Source organism: Stegostoma tigrinum, chromosome 17 (assembly GCF_030684315.1).
Source record: "Stegostoma tigrinum isolate sSteTig4 chromosome 17, sSteTig4.hap1, whole genome shotgun sequence".
Taxonomy (NCBI): Eukaryota; Metazoa; Chordata; class Chondrichthyes; order Orectolobiformes; family Stegostomatidae; genus Stegostoma; species Stegostoma tigrinum.
The window spans coordinates 7,877,065-7,895,907 of record NC_081370.1 but is presented as its reverse complement, the minus strand read 5'-3'; the positions used below and the strand labels follow the sequence as shown (position 1 = coordinate 7,895,907).

General features: G+C 41.0%; 1 protein-coding gene across 1 annotated transcript in view; it reads left to right on the top strand.

Moving 5' to 3' along the window:
- Nucleotides 1–18,843, top strand: part of tkfc (triokinase/FMN cyclase) — an 83,020-nt gene that overhangs the window by 8,709 nt on the left and 55,468 nt on the right. The window contains exons 2-4 of the mRNA XM_059651915.1: nt 1,709–1,898; nt 10,334–10,444; nt 14,591–14,772. Coding sequence (XP_059507898.1) covers nt 1,709–1,898; nt 10,334–10,444; nt 14,591–14,772 — 483 coding nt within the window. The remainder of the gene's footprint in view (nt 1–1,708; nt 1,899–10,333; nt 10,445–14,590; nt 14,773–18,843) is intronic.

Sequence of the window (18,843 nt, the reverse complement as noted above, 5' to 3'; positions counted from 1 at the left end):
GAGACAGTTAGATTTTTTTACATTGGAGATTGTTCTCACCTGGTACTTATGTGGCATGAATGTTACTTGCAAATTGTTAATCCAATCCTGAATACTTGTTCAGGTTTTGCTGAATATGGATTTGGATTGCTTCAGTGGTTGAGGAGTTATAAATGCTACTGAACACTGAAATCTTCAGCAAACTTTCTCACTCTTCTTCAGGGCACTGCCTTAGGAAGTTTTATTATGTAAAGAGGATACATACATAGAATTTGTTGGAATATTGGTTTTGAAAGACTTTTTAGTTCTGTAGTTGAGGAAAATATTTTTGCGTTTTCCTTTGCATTCATAGCTTGTCTCTCATTAATCAGGTCAGCAGTCTGCTTTCTGTATAGCCTCTTAGTTACAGTGACAAATGACATCTTGTGTGACTAACTGGGGCTTTTAACTCTGATATGTGATTAATGTGATATTGACATTTGGCTTGATCAAACTTCCTTCAGCTGCGTATTGTAATGTTTAACTTTTAATTTTATTCCCTTATTTTTCAACTTTATACTAAGAGGTACAGTGATGCTTAATGTTTAACTTTGTTTCTTTATTTTTCTACTTTGTACCTAAGATTTTGTACCTAGGTATCTTTGTATCTAAAATGGCACTAGAAATGGCAATATTGTACACTTTACATTGTACTCATGTACTTCTGCACTTGAATACATGTGACAATAAATTCTAATTCTGTTGACAAAGGTTGAAGCTATCTTGTTTATTTCCATATAGGGCTCCAAGCCTTTGGCTTTGAATCTATCAGTTTTACTAGCTGTTGCCTCAGACTGAGTTAGGTTGCAGAATGTTAACATCCTTCTCAAAATAGCTTCCTCGTCCAGTACCCCACACCTCCCATTCCAAATACCAAAATCATTCTCTTCCAGCTCTGAAACCATGACCACCTCTGCCTTTAGCTTCCTGCTTTAGATTGACACATTGGTATAATACAGTACTTTCTTTTTGCCCAGGTTCCATTATGGTACTTAGGCAAAAGCTGATTGGCATTGTAATATTGAAAGAATACTCTAGTTTCTACTCATTTCATCTGTCCAGGTTGATGTAAAGTATCTTGTGGTGTTATTTGATAATGAGCAGCGAGTTTTACTGATGCCCGTGGCAAATTCAACTTTGTATTTTAACATTATTGCAACAAAAAAGAAAAAAAAAGCTGATGAGACCATGTGACTGCATGGTTCAGAAGCAATCATTGATCATGAAGTACTTCTTGAATACTGTGGACATGAAGGACACTACCTGAATGGTGTTCTTTATTCCTAAATTTTACCTTTCTCTTTTAGTTAAAAATGTGGCTATTGTACAGTGTAAGTAAGTATCAGCTTTCATATGAGGCAAAGTATTAACAAAACAATAAATGTTCAAGTTTAAAACAGGAGGTTGTCAAATATTTTTATTCATGATGCAGATAAGCATTTACCTGCTTCACCAAGGAGGAGGCTATCAGAGGCGTACTACTGATTCAGCTGTGAGTATGACTCTGAATTTTGTTTGAAGGGCCAGAGCCTCAAAGCAAGATTTTCCTCAGGCATTTGTGAAAAACATGAATGTAATTAGTTGCCATTGGAGAGAAGATATATGAAGCACATAGTAAAATGATTGACAAGCTGATATTTTCTCTTATCAATCCTATTAATGGAAATATTAATTGATTTTTTTGCGGCAGCACTCAAAGAAACTGATAAACTCTGTGGACAGCTGTGTGGACGATGCTCTGGATGGACTTGTAGCCTGCAATGTTGGAATCCAGCTGCTGCAGGGACACCGTGTAGTAATCAGGTCTGACCTGAAGAACATCAGAGGCAAAGTAGCTGTGCTGTCAGGAGGAGGATCTGGACATGAGCCTGCTCATGCAGGTAATTATACTCAAACTTTGTTTCAGAGAATTTCTGGCAGATTTTGAACCCTTTCCTTGGCTGATTATAGGTCTGGACACAGGATAGAACATTCTGGTTGGTTCAAAGGTTAATACATTCACTAAATATAAGCTATTGGTCTCAATCTCCCTCTTAAGAGTCTGAAAGAATAAGAGAAGCTCCTCTTGGTCTAATTTCTGATAGAATATGGGCAGAAAAGAATAGAGGATGAGAGATTACCTGGAGTTCATTGATATTGAGAGTTTATGAAGTAACGATCTGGATATGGATTTTAAAAGCAGACACAGTAAAACAGGGATAACAAGGTGTAGAGCTGGATGAACACAGCAAGCCAAGCAGCATCAGAGGAGCAGGAAGACTGACGCTTCAGGCCTAAACCCTTTTTCATTTCAAAGGGTCTAGGCCCGAAATGTCAGCCTTCCTGCTCCTCTGATGCTGCTTGGCCTGCTGTGTTCATCCAGCTCTACACCTTGTTATCTCAGATTCTTCAGCATCTGCAGTTCCTATCATCTCTGAAATATTAAAACAGGTAAAAGTTGGCAATATTGCAGATATGCTTAGGTGACCTTTGTGAAACTGATGATATGAGTTTGGGAAGTTGACTCACAGTCATATCGGGTCCTGAGTTTATGAGTAGTCGTTCACTTTTTTTTCTCCTTCCCCCTTATCTCCCCCCCTCCGCTTATGAGCACTCATAATCATACGGGGGAAGTGATATTCCAATGGTCTTATCGCTGGATTTATCAATCCAGGAACGCAAGTAATTTTCTGAGAATCCAGGTTTGAATCCCACATGGCCATGGTGGAATTGGAATTCAGTAAAAAGTCCTGGATTTAAGAGTCTAATGATGTCCATGAAACCATCTCTGATTGTTGGGAAAAACCCATCTGGCTCACTAATGTCCCTCAGGGAAGGCAACTGCTGTCCTTACCTGGTCTAGACTACATGTAATTCCAGATGACACAGTAATGTCATTGACGATTAACTGTGCTCTGGGATAGAGCAATAATTGCTGGCCTAAGCAGTAACACCCTCATCCCATGAATGAATAGAACAAAACTCGTAGGACATGGGCATTGCTGGCTGGCCAGGAATTTATTGCCCTTTCTTAGCTGCCCTTGAGAAAGTTGTGAGCTGCCTTCTTAAACTGCTGCAGTCTACATGCTGTAGGTTGACCCACAACATCCTTAGGGAGGAAATTCTAGTATCTTGACCCAGTGACAAAGAATGAGCTTCTGATTGTCTCGGTAGAGTGGGGTTAGAATTCATGGTGAGTTCAGTCACTGGTGAGATTTGGAATTATAATGAATGTTAAAAGTCTCATTCAGAGCCGACTGTCTAACATAGAGCCTGGCCATGTAGCCAGGAGAGATGTGGAAAGAGAGAAGTGAGTTTCATATGTGAGGTGATTCAAAATATTTGGATAAAGAACAATGATAGATTATTGCAGGACTTTAGAGGCGCAAGATGAAAGCAGAAGCTTAAACTGGAGATGCCTCTCCAGTAGTGGGACTGAATTGATAAAAATGAGCCCGGGTAGCAAAGAGAACGCATTGAAGGCAGATAATATTGTCAAATGTGCCAAAGGCTGCCAAAATTGAGAGATATTGATAGTCACAGAGGGGAGCCATTTTATGGCTTTATTTAGGGCCACCTCATTGTTGTGGTAGAAGTTGTGGTATTCCAGCTAAAACAGAGACCATAAACAGATGATCGTCGTTGTACTGAAAGAGGACTCTGATCCTTTCAAACTTGTTGATATTGAAAATGGACAGCAGGGAAGAAGAGTTTAAAGAGACAGTTGGTAAGTGGCGTTCCTTTGCTGTCTAGGGTGATTCTGGAATAATGATCATTAGCACAAAATGACATGGATGACTAAACCAGTTGTGTCCCAGATAAGTTCAACTTTTCACCCTTCAGGTACCACAGATTGCAGTCATATTGGGGAAATGACGGGGGTAAGGGAGATACTTTTCCTCGGCACAAATGCATCAGAGTTGAAAGAGAAAAATCTGGAAGGCAAAGAGGGGCTATGACATAGCCTTGGCAAAAAGGCTAAGGATAATCTAACGAGATTCTACAAGCACGTTAAGAGCAAAAGAGCAACTAGAGAGACAGAGAGAGTTGGGCCCTTTAAATATCAATGTGGTCATCTTTGTGTTGAACCTGAGGAAATGCAAGAGATATTTTGTGGCAGTTTTACTATGGAGAAAGGAACGGAGGCTAAACAACTTGGGGAGATAAATATTGATGTTTTAAAAACGGTTCACATTACAGAAGAGGATGTACTTGAGGGCTTGGGTGCATAAGTTTCCAGGACCTGATCAGTTGTATCCCAGGATGTTGTGAGAGTTAGAGAGGAAGTTGCGGGACCCCAGGAAAAATATTTGTGTCACGTATAACCACAGGTGAGGTGATGGAGGAATGAACGGTGGTTAATGTTGTGTCTTTATTTAAGAAAGGCTGTAAGGAGAAGTCTGGGAACTGTAGACCCTTGAGTCTAACATCAGAGGTGGGTAGGTTTTTGGAGTTAAATATGAAAGATAGGATTTGCATGCATTTGGAGGTGCAAGGAATGATTAGGCATAGTCAACGTGGTTTTATGTGAGGGAAATTGTGTCTCTCAAACTTGATTGAGTTTTTTGAGGAAGAAGCCAAAAGGATTGATGAGGGCAGAGCAACAGATGTTGTTTACCTGGACTTTAATGAAGCCTTTGGTGAAGTTCCGTGTGGTAGCCTAATTAGTAAAGTTAGATCACATGGGATTCAGGGTGAGTTTGCTAATTGGATACAAGATAGCTTTACAGTAGGAGACAGAGTGCGATCATTGAGAGTTGGTTTTTGGACTACAGGCCTGTGACCAGTGGTCTTCAACAGGGATTGGTACTGGATCCACTTTTGTTTGTAATTTACATAAATGATTTGAATGAGAATATAGGAGGCATGATTAGTAAGTTTGCGGACAACACCAAAATTGGTGGTATAGTGAACAGTGAAGAAATTTAACTGAGATTACAAAGAGATTTTGATCAATTGGGTCAATGGGCTGAGGAGTGGCAGATGGCGTTTAGAACATAGAACATAGAACATAGAACAGTACAGCACAGAACAGGCCCTTGAGGCATTGCACTTTGGTAAAACAAATAAGGTCAGGACTTATACAATTAATGGTAGCACCCTGGGTAGTTTTGTAGAACAGAGGGATCTAGGGGTTGAGGTATCTAATTCTTTGAACTTTGCATATAAACAGGGTGGTTAGGAAGGCATTTTAGCACGCTTGCTTTCATTGCTCAAATTTTTGACTATCGGAGTTGAGACAGCATGTTGAGGTTGTACATGATGTTGGTGAGGTTTCTTCTCGAGTTCTTTGTGCAGCTCTGATCACTGTCTTATGGGAAGGATATTATTAAATTGGAGAAGATTCAGAAAAGATTTACCTGGATGTTGCCAGGACTGGAGGTATGGAGTTATAAAAGTAGGCTGGGACTTTTTTCATGAAGGAGTTGAACGTGACCATATTGAAGTTTATAAATTTCTGAAGGGCATAGATAAGGTGAATAGCAAAAGTAGGGGAATTCAAAACTAGGGGACATTTTTTAAGGTGAGAGGAGAAAGATTTAAAATAGACAGGAGGAGGAACCTTTTAGCACAGAGCAGTTCGTGTGTGGAATGAACTGCCCGAAGAAGTGGTAGATGCAGGTACAGTTACAGCAAGCAATTCAGGAAAAGTACACGGAAAGGAAAGGTTTAGAGGGATATGGGTCAAATGCAGGCAAGTGGGACTAACTTAGTTTGGGAACATGGTCAGTGTGGACCAGTTAGACTGAAGGATCTGCTCCCATGCTGTATGACTGTATGACTGTATGATGAGTGCTTTGCTAAGGTGCTGTTTTCCACATGCAATATTAAACTAAGGCCTTCTCTGCCAATGCAGGTAAATATCGAAGATCTTTTGATTCAGGTTTTTGCTTAATATTAGAAAGAGTGGATGAAAGCAGCGCAGTGGATGTTGTATAAATGGGTTTTCAAAAATGTTTGTGTTAGTGAGTTAATTATTAGACTTGTTAATGAACTTGAAGTCTGTGGCTTATAGGAGCATTAAAAGCATGGACCTGTTCGTGCTCTCAATGCCATGGCACTGCACTGCCCAGGTCACTATCTTGGTCCAGGCTGCCAGAGTCAGGTGACTGTCACCAGATAAAAGGATGGCCTGTTTTTCCAACATTGTCCACAGGCACCTTGAGGTCTATGCCTACAAAGCAGGGCATTGACTTTCTTTTCTGAGCCAATTCCATTGGGGTAACAGTGGAACACTATTGTGTGAAAAGCAGTTTCTGGCTAGCAGCAAAACCATCACAGAGCCTCAGCAGCAGCAAGCTCTTCTTCCTCTTCTGTTGCATGATTTTGCAAGAAAGGTGACAAAGAGGCCAGGTGAATATTTGATAAGTTGAATGGCAGAAGATTGCTCAAAAAAGTCAACATCGACCATAGCAGATTTGGCTTCCATGAACCTTGTTCAAAATATGGGCAAATTCAGGACATAATTGCTGCAAAGTTTGATTACAGGTATAAAGACCACGTCCAGTTACATTTATAAATAGAAATACAGCATAGAAGAGTAAAGGGGACACAGCAGTTTTCTGTGCTGTAAAATGAGGCCACAGAAACTATATTGTGAGTAGTTTTGTGAACATCATTGGAAAACTTGGAAATTGTTCCACAGGCATAGAAAAAAAGAGACTGAGGGGAACCAAACAAGTCATCAGGTTGAAGTTAGATTTGAAATTGAAGAGAGAGGTAGATAACTCAGGAGAGTTTTTATGGGGAGAATTGTAGGAACATTGATAGTTTGAGAGATGAAGTCAGGCTTCTGAACCAGGTGACAACAGTGCTTCTGTTCTTCAGCTGGAGAAAATTCTGACATGTTTATGATTTTATGTGGCATAAAGTAATTTGATATTTCACAGTAATGATCTTGAGATCGAAGATGACTGGAGATGGCTATCAGCATTCATGTGCAAGTTAATTTCAGCTTGTGGATAATGTCAGTAAGGGGCAACGTGAAAATAAGTACACGAAAGAGACTGAGTCCGAGAGAAAAAGCAGTCAGAAGAAATGCCAACTGCATTGAGAATCATAGGGTGGAACTAAATGAGAGCAGTCCTTAGGTATGGATCACAGAATCACGGTAGTGGAGGAGGCTAGGCCAATGAAAACCACCTGGAAATCCCAATACATTGCTGTGCAACAATTCAGGTTCTGACATGGAAACTTCGATGTGGAACTCAGTTGTTAAGTACATAATTTGACATAGAAACTTAACAAGAGATAATGGCCAGCTATGAAAAAAAGTTATGGCCTTAGAAATTTTAAAAACTTAGGGTCTTGACTATCAAAGGATGACATGTAGTTACACCAAAAATGTGGATTGTATTGTTTTGACTTGATCTAAACTTCAAACAACTCAAAAATCCATTTCTTGTACAGGATATTATGGTAAAAATTGCAAAGATTTTCTTTATTTATTGTATAAAAAATGTATTTATTTTGTTTCATGCTAAACCTGATAAAATTTAACACCCATAAGATCATAAAATGTAGGAACAGAAGTAGGCCATTTAATCTATCAAGTCTGCTCCACCATTCAATGTGATCATGGTTGATCTAATATTTCTCAACTCCACTATCCTGCCTCATCTCCTCAACCATTGTTCCATTACTGATTAAAAATCTATCTGGAAGTATATCTTCCAGAATATGCTTCATGACCCATCTTTGACAGCTCTCTGCAGTCGGGAACTCCACAGATTCACTACTCTCTTGAGGAAATAAAATCTCCTTATGTTTGTCATAACAGGCATTCTCTTAATCTGAGATTATGTTCTCTGGTCCTAGACTCTCCCACAAGGGGAAACAACCTCTCCATGTCTCCTATGTCAAATCCACTAAAAGTTTTGAATGTTTTAGTACAATCAGCACTAATTGTTCAAAACTCCAATGAGTATATACCCAGCCTACTCAACTTCTCATTAGAAAATCCCTCTGCTGAGTGTGGCATTAAGGAGTTTAATAAAACCAGAATAAATGGGAATCAAGGGACAAACTCGCTGCTGGTTTGAATTATACCTGGCACATAGGAAGATGGTTATGGTTATAGGAAGTCAATCATCTCAGCTGCAGGACATCTCTGCAGGAGTTCCTCAGGGTAGTGTACTAGGCCTAGCTATCTTCAGCTGCTTCATTAATGACCTTCCTTCAATGATAATATCAGAAGTGGGAATGTTCTTTGATGATTGCACAATGTCTGGCACTATTTGCAACTCTTCAGATACTGAAGCAGTCTATGTTCAAATGGAACACAATCTAGTAATAGTTGAGTGGAGGACATTCAATGGGGTTACAGATTGTGCTGGAATATAATTTGGCTGCTGTTGATGGCCCATGGTACTTTATGTATGCCCAGTCTTGAGTTGCTAGATCTGTTTGAGGTTTGTCCCATTTAGAATGGTGATAGTGCCAACAAGAGGGAGGATACTATCACTGTGAAGGTGAGGTTTGCACTTCTCAGGACTTTGCAGTGGTCACTCTTAATAATCAATTAGTCGGAATTATGTCAAATATGTTTTTCCCTCTTGTTGGTTCCTTTACGACCTCTCAGAGTACTCTGAGTTTAGCCAGACCTTGATCAGGTGGGCCAATGGGCCGACGAGTGGCAGATGGAATTTAATTTAGATAAACGTGAAGTGTCGCATTTTGGTAAGGCAAACCATGGCAGGACTTTTACAGATAATTGTGGATCCCTGGGAGTGTCGCCACAGAAAGAAACCTAGGGGTGCAGGTGCATTGTTCCTTGAAATTAGAGTCGGTTGTCTTCATTGGTCAGTGCAATGAGTATAGGATGTCATGTAGTTGATATGAAGGACATTGGTAGCACCACTTTTGGAATATTGTATATAATTCTGGTCACCCTTTCATAGGAAAGATGTTGATAAAGTTGAAAGGGTGAAGAAAATATTTACAAGGATGTTGCTGGGATTGGAGGGTTTCAGATGTAAGGAGAGCCTTAATAGACTGGGGCATTTTCCCTGGAGCATCAAAGGCTGATGGGTGACCTTGTAGAGGCTAATAAAATCACAAGGGGCATGGAGAGGGTGAATAGCCAAGGCGTTTTTCCTCAGGTAGGGGAGTTTACCTTTTCATGCAGAGGTTGGTGGGTGTATCGAACAAACTGCGGTGGAGACAGGTTCAGTTATGACATTTAAAAGGCATCTGGATGGGTATAAGAATAGGAAACATTTAGAGCCGTACGGGACGAATGTTGGCATACGGGGCTAGTTCAGATTGGGATGTCTGATCAGCATGGACAAATTGGGCCGAAGGGTCTGTTTCTGTGCTGTATGACTCTATCTGGACAATATTCAGGCTTGGACTGACAGGTAGCAAGTAATATTCATACCACACAATTGCCAGGCAGTGATCATCTCCAGTAAGAAACGATCTAATCACCACCCCTAACATTCGATGGTGTTACCATCACTGAATCCCCACTGTCAGCATCCTGGAAGTTACCATTAACCAGAAACTGAACTGGACTTACCATAAAACAACGCAGTGGCCATAATAGCAGGCCAGAAGCTCGGAATACTGCAGCAAGTAACTTGCCTCCTGTCTCCCCAAAGCCTGTCCACAAGGCACAATTCAGAAGTGCACGGGAATACTCCCCACTTGCCTGGATGAGGGCAACTCCAACAACACAACAAGCTTGACACTACTTCACCTAGATGGACAAGGGCAGTAGATGTATCGGAATACTACTACCTGCAAATTCCCCTGTACCCGCTCACCATCCTGAAATATATTGCTGTCCCTTCACTGTCAAATCTTGGTATCCTCTCTCTACGGACATTGTGAGCCAACATACAGAATGTGGCCTGCAGCAGTTCAAGAAGGAAGCTGACCTCCACCTTCTCAACGACAGCTAGGGACAAGCAATAAATGCCGGTCTGTCAGCAATTTCCACGTCCCACAAGTGAATAAATAACAAAAAAAAATTATGTGATGTGTGCAAGATTGTTTTTCCCTGACCTTACTATGACCTCATTCTACATCACCTTTCAGTTCATTCCGCTGCTTTCTTCCCTGTCAGGTAAGGAACAGTATGGGGTTGTATGATGCTTATGTCCAAGTTACATGTACTTCTGCCAATTATTTGGATGCACATGTAAAAATGAGCACTTGGAAATGCTTTGGTTACACCGATATACCTAAAGGTACACACTAACAGGAGTCAGTGCCTTCAACAGTGGTGTACAGAAAATTAGAGGATGAATAAAGAATGTGTTCTTCAAAGACTTTTTTTTCTTGAATGCAGAAACTGCTATAGACTTTTAAAGTTTATTTTCTCTCTTTTCAGGATACATTGGTGTAGGAATGTTGTCTGGTGCCATTGCCGGAGATGTCTTCACTTCTCCACCACCTAGAAGTATTTCAGCTGCAATCCGAATTATGGTCAGAGCAGGAGCAGGTACAAAAAATATAGAAACAGAGAACAGAGCAGAGTCATTGAGAAACTTGACTGGGGGCAGCCATTTCCTTTTAGCAGATTTCATTTGTGCTGAACGTAATTCTGTGGATTGATCTCTACCACAGTATGTTGAATATATTTATCAGTTTACTTACTTACATCTGTTTGAGTTCTTTGTTGCAAAAATGCCCTGTCAGCTGACCAGCATCTGGCATACTCTGGGCCTTGGCTGCCACAGAAAATGTGACATTTTTCATTTTTTAATAGAAGACAAAATCCCAGTTGTCTTTGATTTGGTTTGATTTATTATTGTTACATGTACTGTAGTACTGTGAACGATAATGTTTTGTGTGTTATCCAGGCAAATACTTGGTAAGTACATCAGGATAATCAAACAGAATCAGAATATAATATTACAGCTACAGAGAAGGTTCAGAGAAAGTTCAAATCTAATATGAGCGGTCCGTTCAAAATGCTTCTTTCCTCAGGAAGCGGGGCTATACATGAAGTCAGTCAATGGAAGGATGATTTGGTTGATGGCCTGGACTGAATTCACAACTGTCAATAATTTCTTGGGCAGAGCAGTGTCTATACCAAGCTGTGATGCATCTGGGTAGGATGCTTTCTACGGTGCATCTAGAAATATTGTCAACAGTCTTTGCGGACATGTAATTTCCTTAGCCTTATGTGGAAATGGAGATGTTGGTGGGCTTTTGTGGTCATGGAGTAGATGTGGATGGACCTGGACAGATTGCCCGAAATGAGCAAGAAAATTGAGCAAGAGAGTCTGATTGCTAGATCAGCGCCATTTCTTTTAGATGCTTAATCTTTTTTTGGATAACCTTTTAGCCTTAGATACTGTAACATTTACACTAAGCATGATGTTAACTGTGTCCATCTACTGCTTTGAACTGAGTGCTCCATTCATATCTCAGGAACATACATAAAAGGATGCTCCAGCAGTATAGTTATGCTAAGAAATGTTTCAGATTGTTTTTATTTCTGGTTTTAAATCATGTTTTCAGTGCTACCATTCATTGATATTGTTTGTAATAGCATTTTAAAATACCTATTTAGGGACATAGAAACAGGTACGGACTGATCAACTGATCAAACTTCTTTCGTTTTTCAATTATGTAGATTAAACTGTATTTTAACAACATCTTACTTGCTTTGATCCTTAATGCACTTTCCTAAAAATATCCATTAATCGCAGTTTTGAAGTTTTTAAATGGCCTTGTCTCCAAAACATTTTAGGGAGAGACTTCCATATTTCCTGTACCGTTGTATGAAAGAAATGCTTTTGAACATTTTTGAATAACACTGGAAAGGCTCCAGTGTTACGACTGTGATCGCTTGATCTGGACCTTCTGCTTCCCTTGTTGACTGGCAGCTTTCTTGCTATGAGTCAATAAAGTTCCAGGTATATATTCCACATCAGGACTTGAATTAGAAAACCTAGAATGGTGCTCTATTGCTGTACAGAGAAGGTCCCATCTTTCAGATGGGACATGAAACTATGTTCCCATTTGCCCTTTCAGGTAGATGTAAAATATTCTGTGGCATTATTTCAAAGAAGAACAGGAAATTTTCCCAGTTCTGGTCAGTATTTTATCACCAATCAACACCACAAAAATAGAGCGTATGATCTAAATATTGCTGCTTGTGGGAACTTGCTACATAGAAATTGATTGCGGTTCCTATTTAACAGTGTCTACATTTCAAGAATACTTCATTCAGTGTAGAGTGTTTTGAGATGATGATTGTGAAAGACAGTATATAAATGCAGTTCTTTCTATTACATTCTTTGGTTGTCCAATTTAATCAACATTTCTCAATATTAAGGCTTTTGGGGATAATGAGAGAAAATGGCGTTGACATAGTTCTGCCATGATCTCATGGAATGATGGAGTAGGCTCAAGAGCTTATTGAAGCCTCTTTCATATGTTTCTGTCTCAAGCAGCTGAATTAGATCAGAGCTGAATCTTCCATGTTCAAGGAAATAGAAGCATAATTTGGGATATATATTGATAATTTAATATTGATGAATCTGTGCTTCACCTATTCCAAGGCCAGTATATCCTTCCTAATGTGTGATAACCAGAACCCAATTGCAGCATATTAGTTTTGATAACTTTCAAAATGCAGGAGAACAGTATCTGAAATCAAGAGAGTTTAAAAATCATGACAGTTTTCTCAGTTAATTCTTTGAATACACTAATATAGAAATCATTATGTTCTGGGGATTTCTCTACCTTCAGTTCTCTTGTGTTCCCCATAGCTATTTTTTTCAGTTATACTGAATCTAATTAGTTTCCCCATTTATTTTTAATTTTCCTTATTTTACTGGTATTTTAGACTTATCCTATATTGTGAAGATCAATGCAAAGTCTTTGTTTAGAAGGCTGCCATTTTCTAGTTTACAATTACAGTATTTTCTGATTCTGTCTCATTGACCGAATCATTTGCTTGCAGAATTCTTGGCATTTATTGGGATGCATAAGTTTTATGCTTTACCAAATACAGCAGTAGACATCTCTCAAATATTCAGCAGTTTTTTCAGTTCATACAATAATTTCTTTTCTATTGTGGTCAATTTCTCCTTGATCATTCCAAAAGCAGTATTACCTAAATGTAAAACTTTGAATCCTCCTTTGCCCATTCAAAGCTAATGTGAAGTAAAATAGTTATTGTTGGCTGGGTGTTCACTAACTGTTGTATCGTTCATTAATTTGCATTCATTACTTGATCTAAGATGACTTGTTCTTGCAAAGGTTTAAATTTGGAGAAATTTTTTTTGTTCAAAAGTATGCGTTTATGTGGCTTCAGAATCTTTTCCACTAACGCATCAGAAAGGCAACCATATTATGTACAAGATTTTATTCGAAAAAGAAACATTGAGAAAAGGGGACATGTAAAAGGAGCTCTTCAAAAACTAAATTTTTTTTTATTTGTTCATGGACTGTGGGTATCACTGACTGGGCCAGCATTTATTACCCATTCCTAGTTGCCCTTGACAAGGTAGTGCTGGGCTACAGTCCAAGTGGTGTAGGTCGACCCACTATGCTGCTAGGCGGTTGAAGGATCTTGATGAGCATTACCAAAAATAAGACACTGTATTTCCAAGCCAGGGTGGAAAGTGGCTGAAGGAATTTTCAGGTGGTGATATTTCCATTCAGCTTTTGCCTTTGTCCTTCTGGATGGTGGTGTTGTGGGTTTAGAAGTTGCTGTCTAATGATGCTTAATTATAATTCAAGAAATGCTACAAACTGAAAGTAAGCAAGCTTGGAAGGTGATCACATGCCTTTATTATATTTGTTCATTGGATATTGATATTGCTGGCATTTGTTGACGATCCATAATGGCCCTGGAGAAAGAGTTAATGTGCCACCTTCTTGAATTATTCAAGCCCTTGTGTAGCTGCATCCAGAAACTGAGTTTTGACCCATGTTCCATGAATTAAAGCTGCAGCTGATTGGATACTTAGCTCAGAATAACAAAGGACAGCTCACTTCATGATCTAAGGGCAGTGGGGTCCAGTTTAGGATTTGTACCTTCTACTGCTGAAATGTTTGTAGGTAACTTGAACAATGGTATTGCAGTCAATATTCCTGAACCTATCAGCCACCACATTCTTGGTGGCTCAACTACATTATTGGGCAATGCACGAACAGATAACAGCTTTCAGTAACCAATTAATTATCCATCCTTTCCAATATGTTACCTTTGCCTGCTCAGTGTCAGTATTTTGATTATACGTCTTTGAAGCACTTTTAGAACGAACTGTGTCAATTATTTTCGTAAGCTTAAAGATCTCTGTCTAACATGGACAGGCTATTTAGCTGGAGGGAGCTGACTTTGGTGGGTTGTCAGGTAGCGTTAAGAAAATAAAAAGCAAGTTCCACCATGTCAGGCCAGGCAGCATCTGAGAAACAGGAAAGCTGACGTTTCAGGTCTGGACCCTTTTTTTTACTGAAGATTGGTCTAGACCCGAAACGTCAGCTTTCCTGCTCCTCTGATGCAGCCTGGTCTGCTATGTTCATCCAGCTAATCATCCTGTTATCTCAGACTCCAGCATTGGCAATTCCTACTATCTCTTCCACCATGTCACATTGTTTTAAAACGTTTTAATCTGTGTTTCTCTAGCTGGTGTACTACTGATTGTCAAGAACTACACAGGAGATCGGCTGAACTTTGGCCTAGCCCTAGAGGCAGCAAAAGCAGAAGGCATTCATGTGGAGATGGTCATTGTAGCTGACGATTGTGCCTTCACTACACAAAAAAAAGCTGGAAGGAGAGGTCTGTGTGGCACAGTACTTATACACAAAGTAAGTCTGATACATAAAAGTCTTGAGGTTTGGCACTGGAAAGAGATCACAAAGAAATCAGTCTCCCACACTTTCCAAAAGGACTGAAAATTTAAATAAAAAAAGTTAAAGTTTTGAGATGGCTTGAATTCCAGAATGCTGAATGAGCCTAGATAGAAGTGGAGACACTAATGATCATTTGTCCATGTTTTGTGAATAAGAATTTTCAAAGGGAGGAGGATGATGAATTATGCACCCTTATTCATAATTCTTAGATTCTTAGAATCCTTACAGTGTGGAAACAGGCCCTTCGGCCCAACAGGTCCACACCGACCCTCACAGCATGCCACCCAAGACCCAACCCCCTATAACCCAACAAAACTAGACATCCCTGAACACTATGGGCAATTTAGCATGGCTAATCCACCTTGCTTGCACATCTGTGGACTGTGGGAGGAAACTAGAGCACCTGGAGGAAACCAGAGCACCTGGAGGAAACCCACCCAGACATAGAGAGAACGTGCAAACTCCACACAGACAGACAGACACCTGAGGGTGGAATCGAACCCGGGTCCCTGGCACTGTGAGGCAGCAGTGCTAACCACTGAGCCACCTTGCCGCCCAATTGGCCACTTTTGGCCAGTTACACAGTTCCAAACATGATCCTCTCTGTGTGCTTTGTCCCCAGTGGAGCACTGAGTTTCAGTTTGCAAAGGCCCTCAATCACAGCGAATGCCCAATTAGCAGACCAGTGGTGGGATGCTACAATATTGACTGAGTTTAACTCTTGCCTCCGATCAGTACTCTGTGGGTACTGCAGGAGAAGGTGCTATGTACAGTTGCAAATTTGGGACAACAGACTCTGACTACTTACTTTCACATTAGGCGGTGTGGGCATCACTGGCCAAACTAGCATTTGTTCCCCAACCTTAGCTCACCCTTAGAAAGGTGGTGGTGAGCTAATTTTATGTACGATACCATCCATGTGGTGTAGGGACACCCACACACTGCTGTTTGGGAGCAAGTTGCAGGATTTTGACCCAGAGACGCTGAAGGAACAGCTATATTTCCAAGTCAGGATGGTAAGTGGCTTGGAGGGGACCTTGCAGAGGGTGGTGTTCCTGTGTAGCTGCTGCCCTTCTCCTTCCAGATGGTGGTGATCATTGGTTTGGAAAGTACTGTTGAGCCAGGCTTGGCAAATTAGTGCAGTACATCCTGCGGATGGTACACACTGTGGTTACCGTGTATGTCATTGCTGGAAGGAACTGGCATTTACATAGTGCCTTTAATGTATTCGAACATCCTGATGCAAGTCACAGGAATGGTGTCAAGCAAAAAAACTTCACACTGAGCTACAATCAGGAGTTCGGAGGGCTGTACGCACATTCCTCGCATTCGGCCATCACCCCTGTATTTTCCGACCTTTGTGGTGTCCCCCAGTTAACAGCAGCCTGCGTTTTAAAATTGTTACCCTTGTTTTCACATCCCACCCAGCTTCTCTATGTCTATTGTTTCCTCCAGTCCTACAGCACTCTGAACTCTCTCCATTCCTCTTCTTCTAGACAATTGGGCACTTTCCCATTTCAGCCATCTTGCTACTGGCTACGCCTTCAGCTTTTTGTAGAATCCCTAGAGTGTGGAAGCAGGTCATTCAGCCCAGTGAGTCTGCACTGAAGTCTCCAAAGACCATCCCAACTCCCTCCACATCTCCCATGGCTAACCCACCACGTCTGCACATCCCTGGGCATTACGGGACAATTTAGCACAGCCAATTCACATAAACTGCACATCTCTGAACTTTGGGAGGAAACCCACACAGACACGGTGAGAACATGCAAACTCCACACAGTCACCCAAGGCTGGAATCAAACCAGAATTCCTGCTACCATGAAGCAGCAGTGCTAACCACTGAGCCACCACAGGATCTGGCAATTTTTTGGGATCTCAACTCTGGAATTCCCTCTGTAAGCCTCCCTGACTCTCTCTCTCTCTCTCTCTCTCTCTCTCTCTTTCTCTCTCCCTCTTGTCCACTATTCTCCATAAAGCCTAACCCTTCTTTGGTCACTTTCCTAACATCCTGCTTGGTGTTCAATTTAACCTGGCAGCACTCCCATGTAGCAACTTAGGATATTTTAGGCTCATTGAAAGTGCAATTTCGTATCGCGCTGTTAATTTGTTGCTTCCCAATACTCTTGCAACTCCAGCTTCACAGCCTACTCAGCTGTCAAAACTTCCTTTCTTTCAGGGAAATAAAACACAGGCACCCTCACATCCACAGAAATCAGTACAGACTGAAAACTGAAATGTGATAGAAGATTGCAATAGCAGGAGTGGGCTACACAGCATCCTGAATTGCTCCAAGATCCATCAATGTCATTGCTAATCTGACTGTGGCCTTAGCTCCACTTTCCTGCCTGTTCCCCATAAGCCCAGAGAACCTTGTAGACAAAACTGAGCTGGGGACATATTGTGTGTTTCAGCCTCAACTGCTCTCAGGAGAGGGATATTCCAAAGACTGGCAACTCTCAGAGAGAAGTAAACATCTTCCACATGTCCATCTTAAATGGGAGATGCCTGATTTTTCAGCTGTGCCTAGCTTGCACCATCAGGGGAAACATCCTCTTAACATCTACCCTCTCAATTCCCTCAGAATCTTGAATAACGTCACTGCTAGTTCTTCAAAACTCCAATATGTATAGGACTAACTGGTTAAATCTTTCTTTATAAGACCTAAGGATCAGCTGAGTGAATCTTCTTTGAATTGCCTTCCATGCAAGGACATTCCTACTTAAGAATGGAGTCCAAAAAATGCTCACAGTGCTCTAGGTGTGGTCTCACTAATTCTCTCTATAGTCACTGCTTTTATAATATCTTCCCTTTTCAATAAAGGCCAACATTTCATTTGTCTTTCTGGGCTCCTTAGAATATCTCTGTGCTAACTAAAATAACTCTACAGAGGCCTATATTCCATCATCAAGCTACGTTTTACATACAAGTGCATTATACTTGATATTAGATTGTGTTAGATTAGATTCCCTACAGTGTGGAAACAGGCCCTTCGGCCCAACAAGTCCACACCGCCTCTTGGAACATCCCACCCACACCCATCCCCCTATAACCCACACACCCCTGAACACTATGGGCAATTTAGCATGGCCAATCCACCTAGCCTGCACATCTTTGGACTGTCGGAGGAAACCGGAGCACCCGGAGAAAACCCACGCAGACAAGCGGAGAATGTGCAAACTCCACACAGACAGTTACCCGAGGCTGGAATCGAACCCGGGTCCTTGGTGCTGTGAGGCTGCAGTGCTAACCACTGAGTCACCGTGCCACCCCCAAAAGTATGGCTTTAATCTATTAGCCCGGCTTCTTCACAGCCAGCTCTCAGAGTGAGCAGAACCCCTGACTCATCTGTTTATGCCTGTCAGGCAGGGCTCCCTTATTGGACCAGGCTAACAGCCCCAATCAGGGAATTCATATTCTATGAGGTCCACCTGGCTGACCTTGTCACAATCACTACACTAACCTCTTGTGATTCATGTATGAGGACACTGAGATCCCTCTCACAAAGCTTTCTACAGTCTCCATTTAAATATATTGCCTTTTGTTATTCCTTCCAATATAGGCAATTTCTCATTTTACCACATTATTCTCCATTTGCCAACTTTTCTGCCTACTCCTTTAGCCTGTCTACACCCCTCTGCAGACCTCCATCCTTCTTACAACTTGCTATCCCATCATAAATTTGTAACGTCGACCTTAGCTTTATTCCTTTACTTTCCACTGCATCACCAAGATTTTACATCTAGGTGCCCTTGTGCCTAAAATGGTGCCAGACAATGGCGATGTTGTAAACTTTTCACTGCACTCCTATATCCCTTCAGATTTCAGCTGATGAAGGAGCAGCGCCCCAAAAGCTTGAGATTTCAAATAAACATGTTGGACGATAAGCTGGTGTCATATGACTTCTGACTTTGCCCAACCCAGTCCAACACCAGCACCTCCACATCATCCCTGTACTTGAGCACACATAACAATAAAACCTAATTCTAATTCTCTCTTGCTATTAGCCCTTATTATCAATTATTC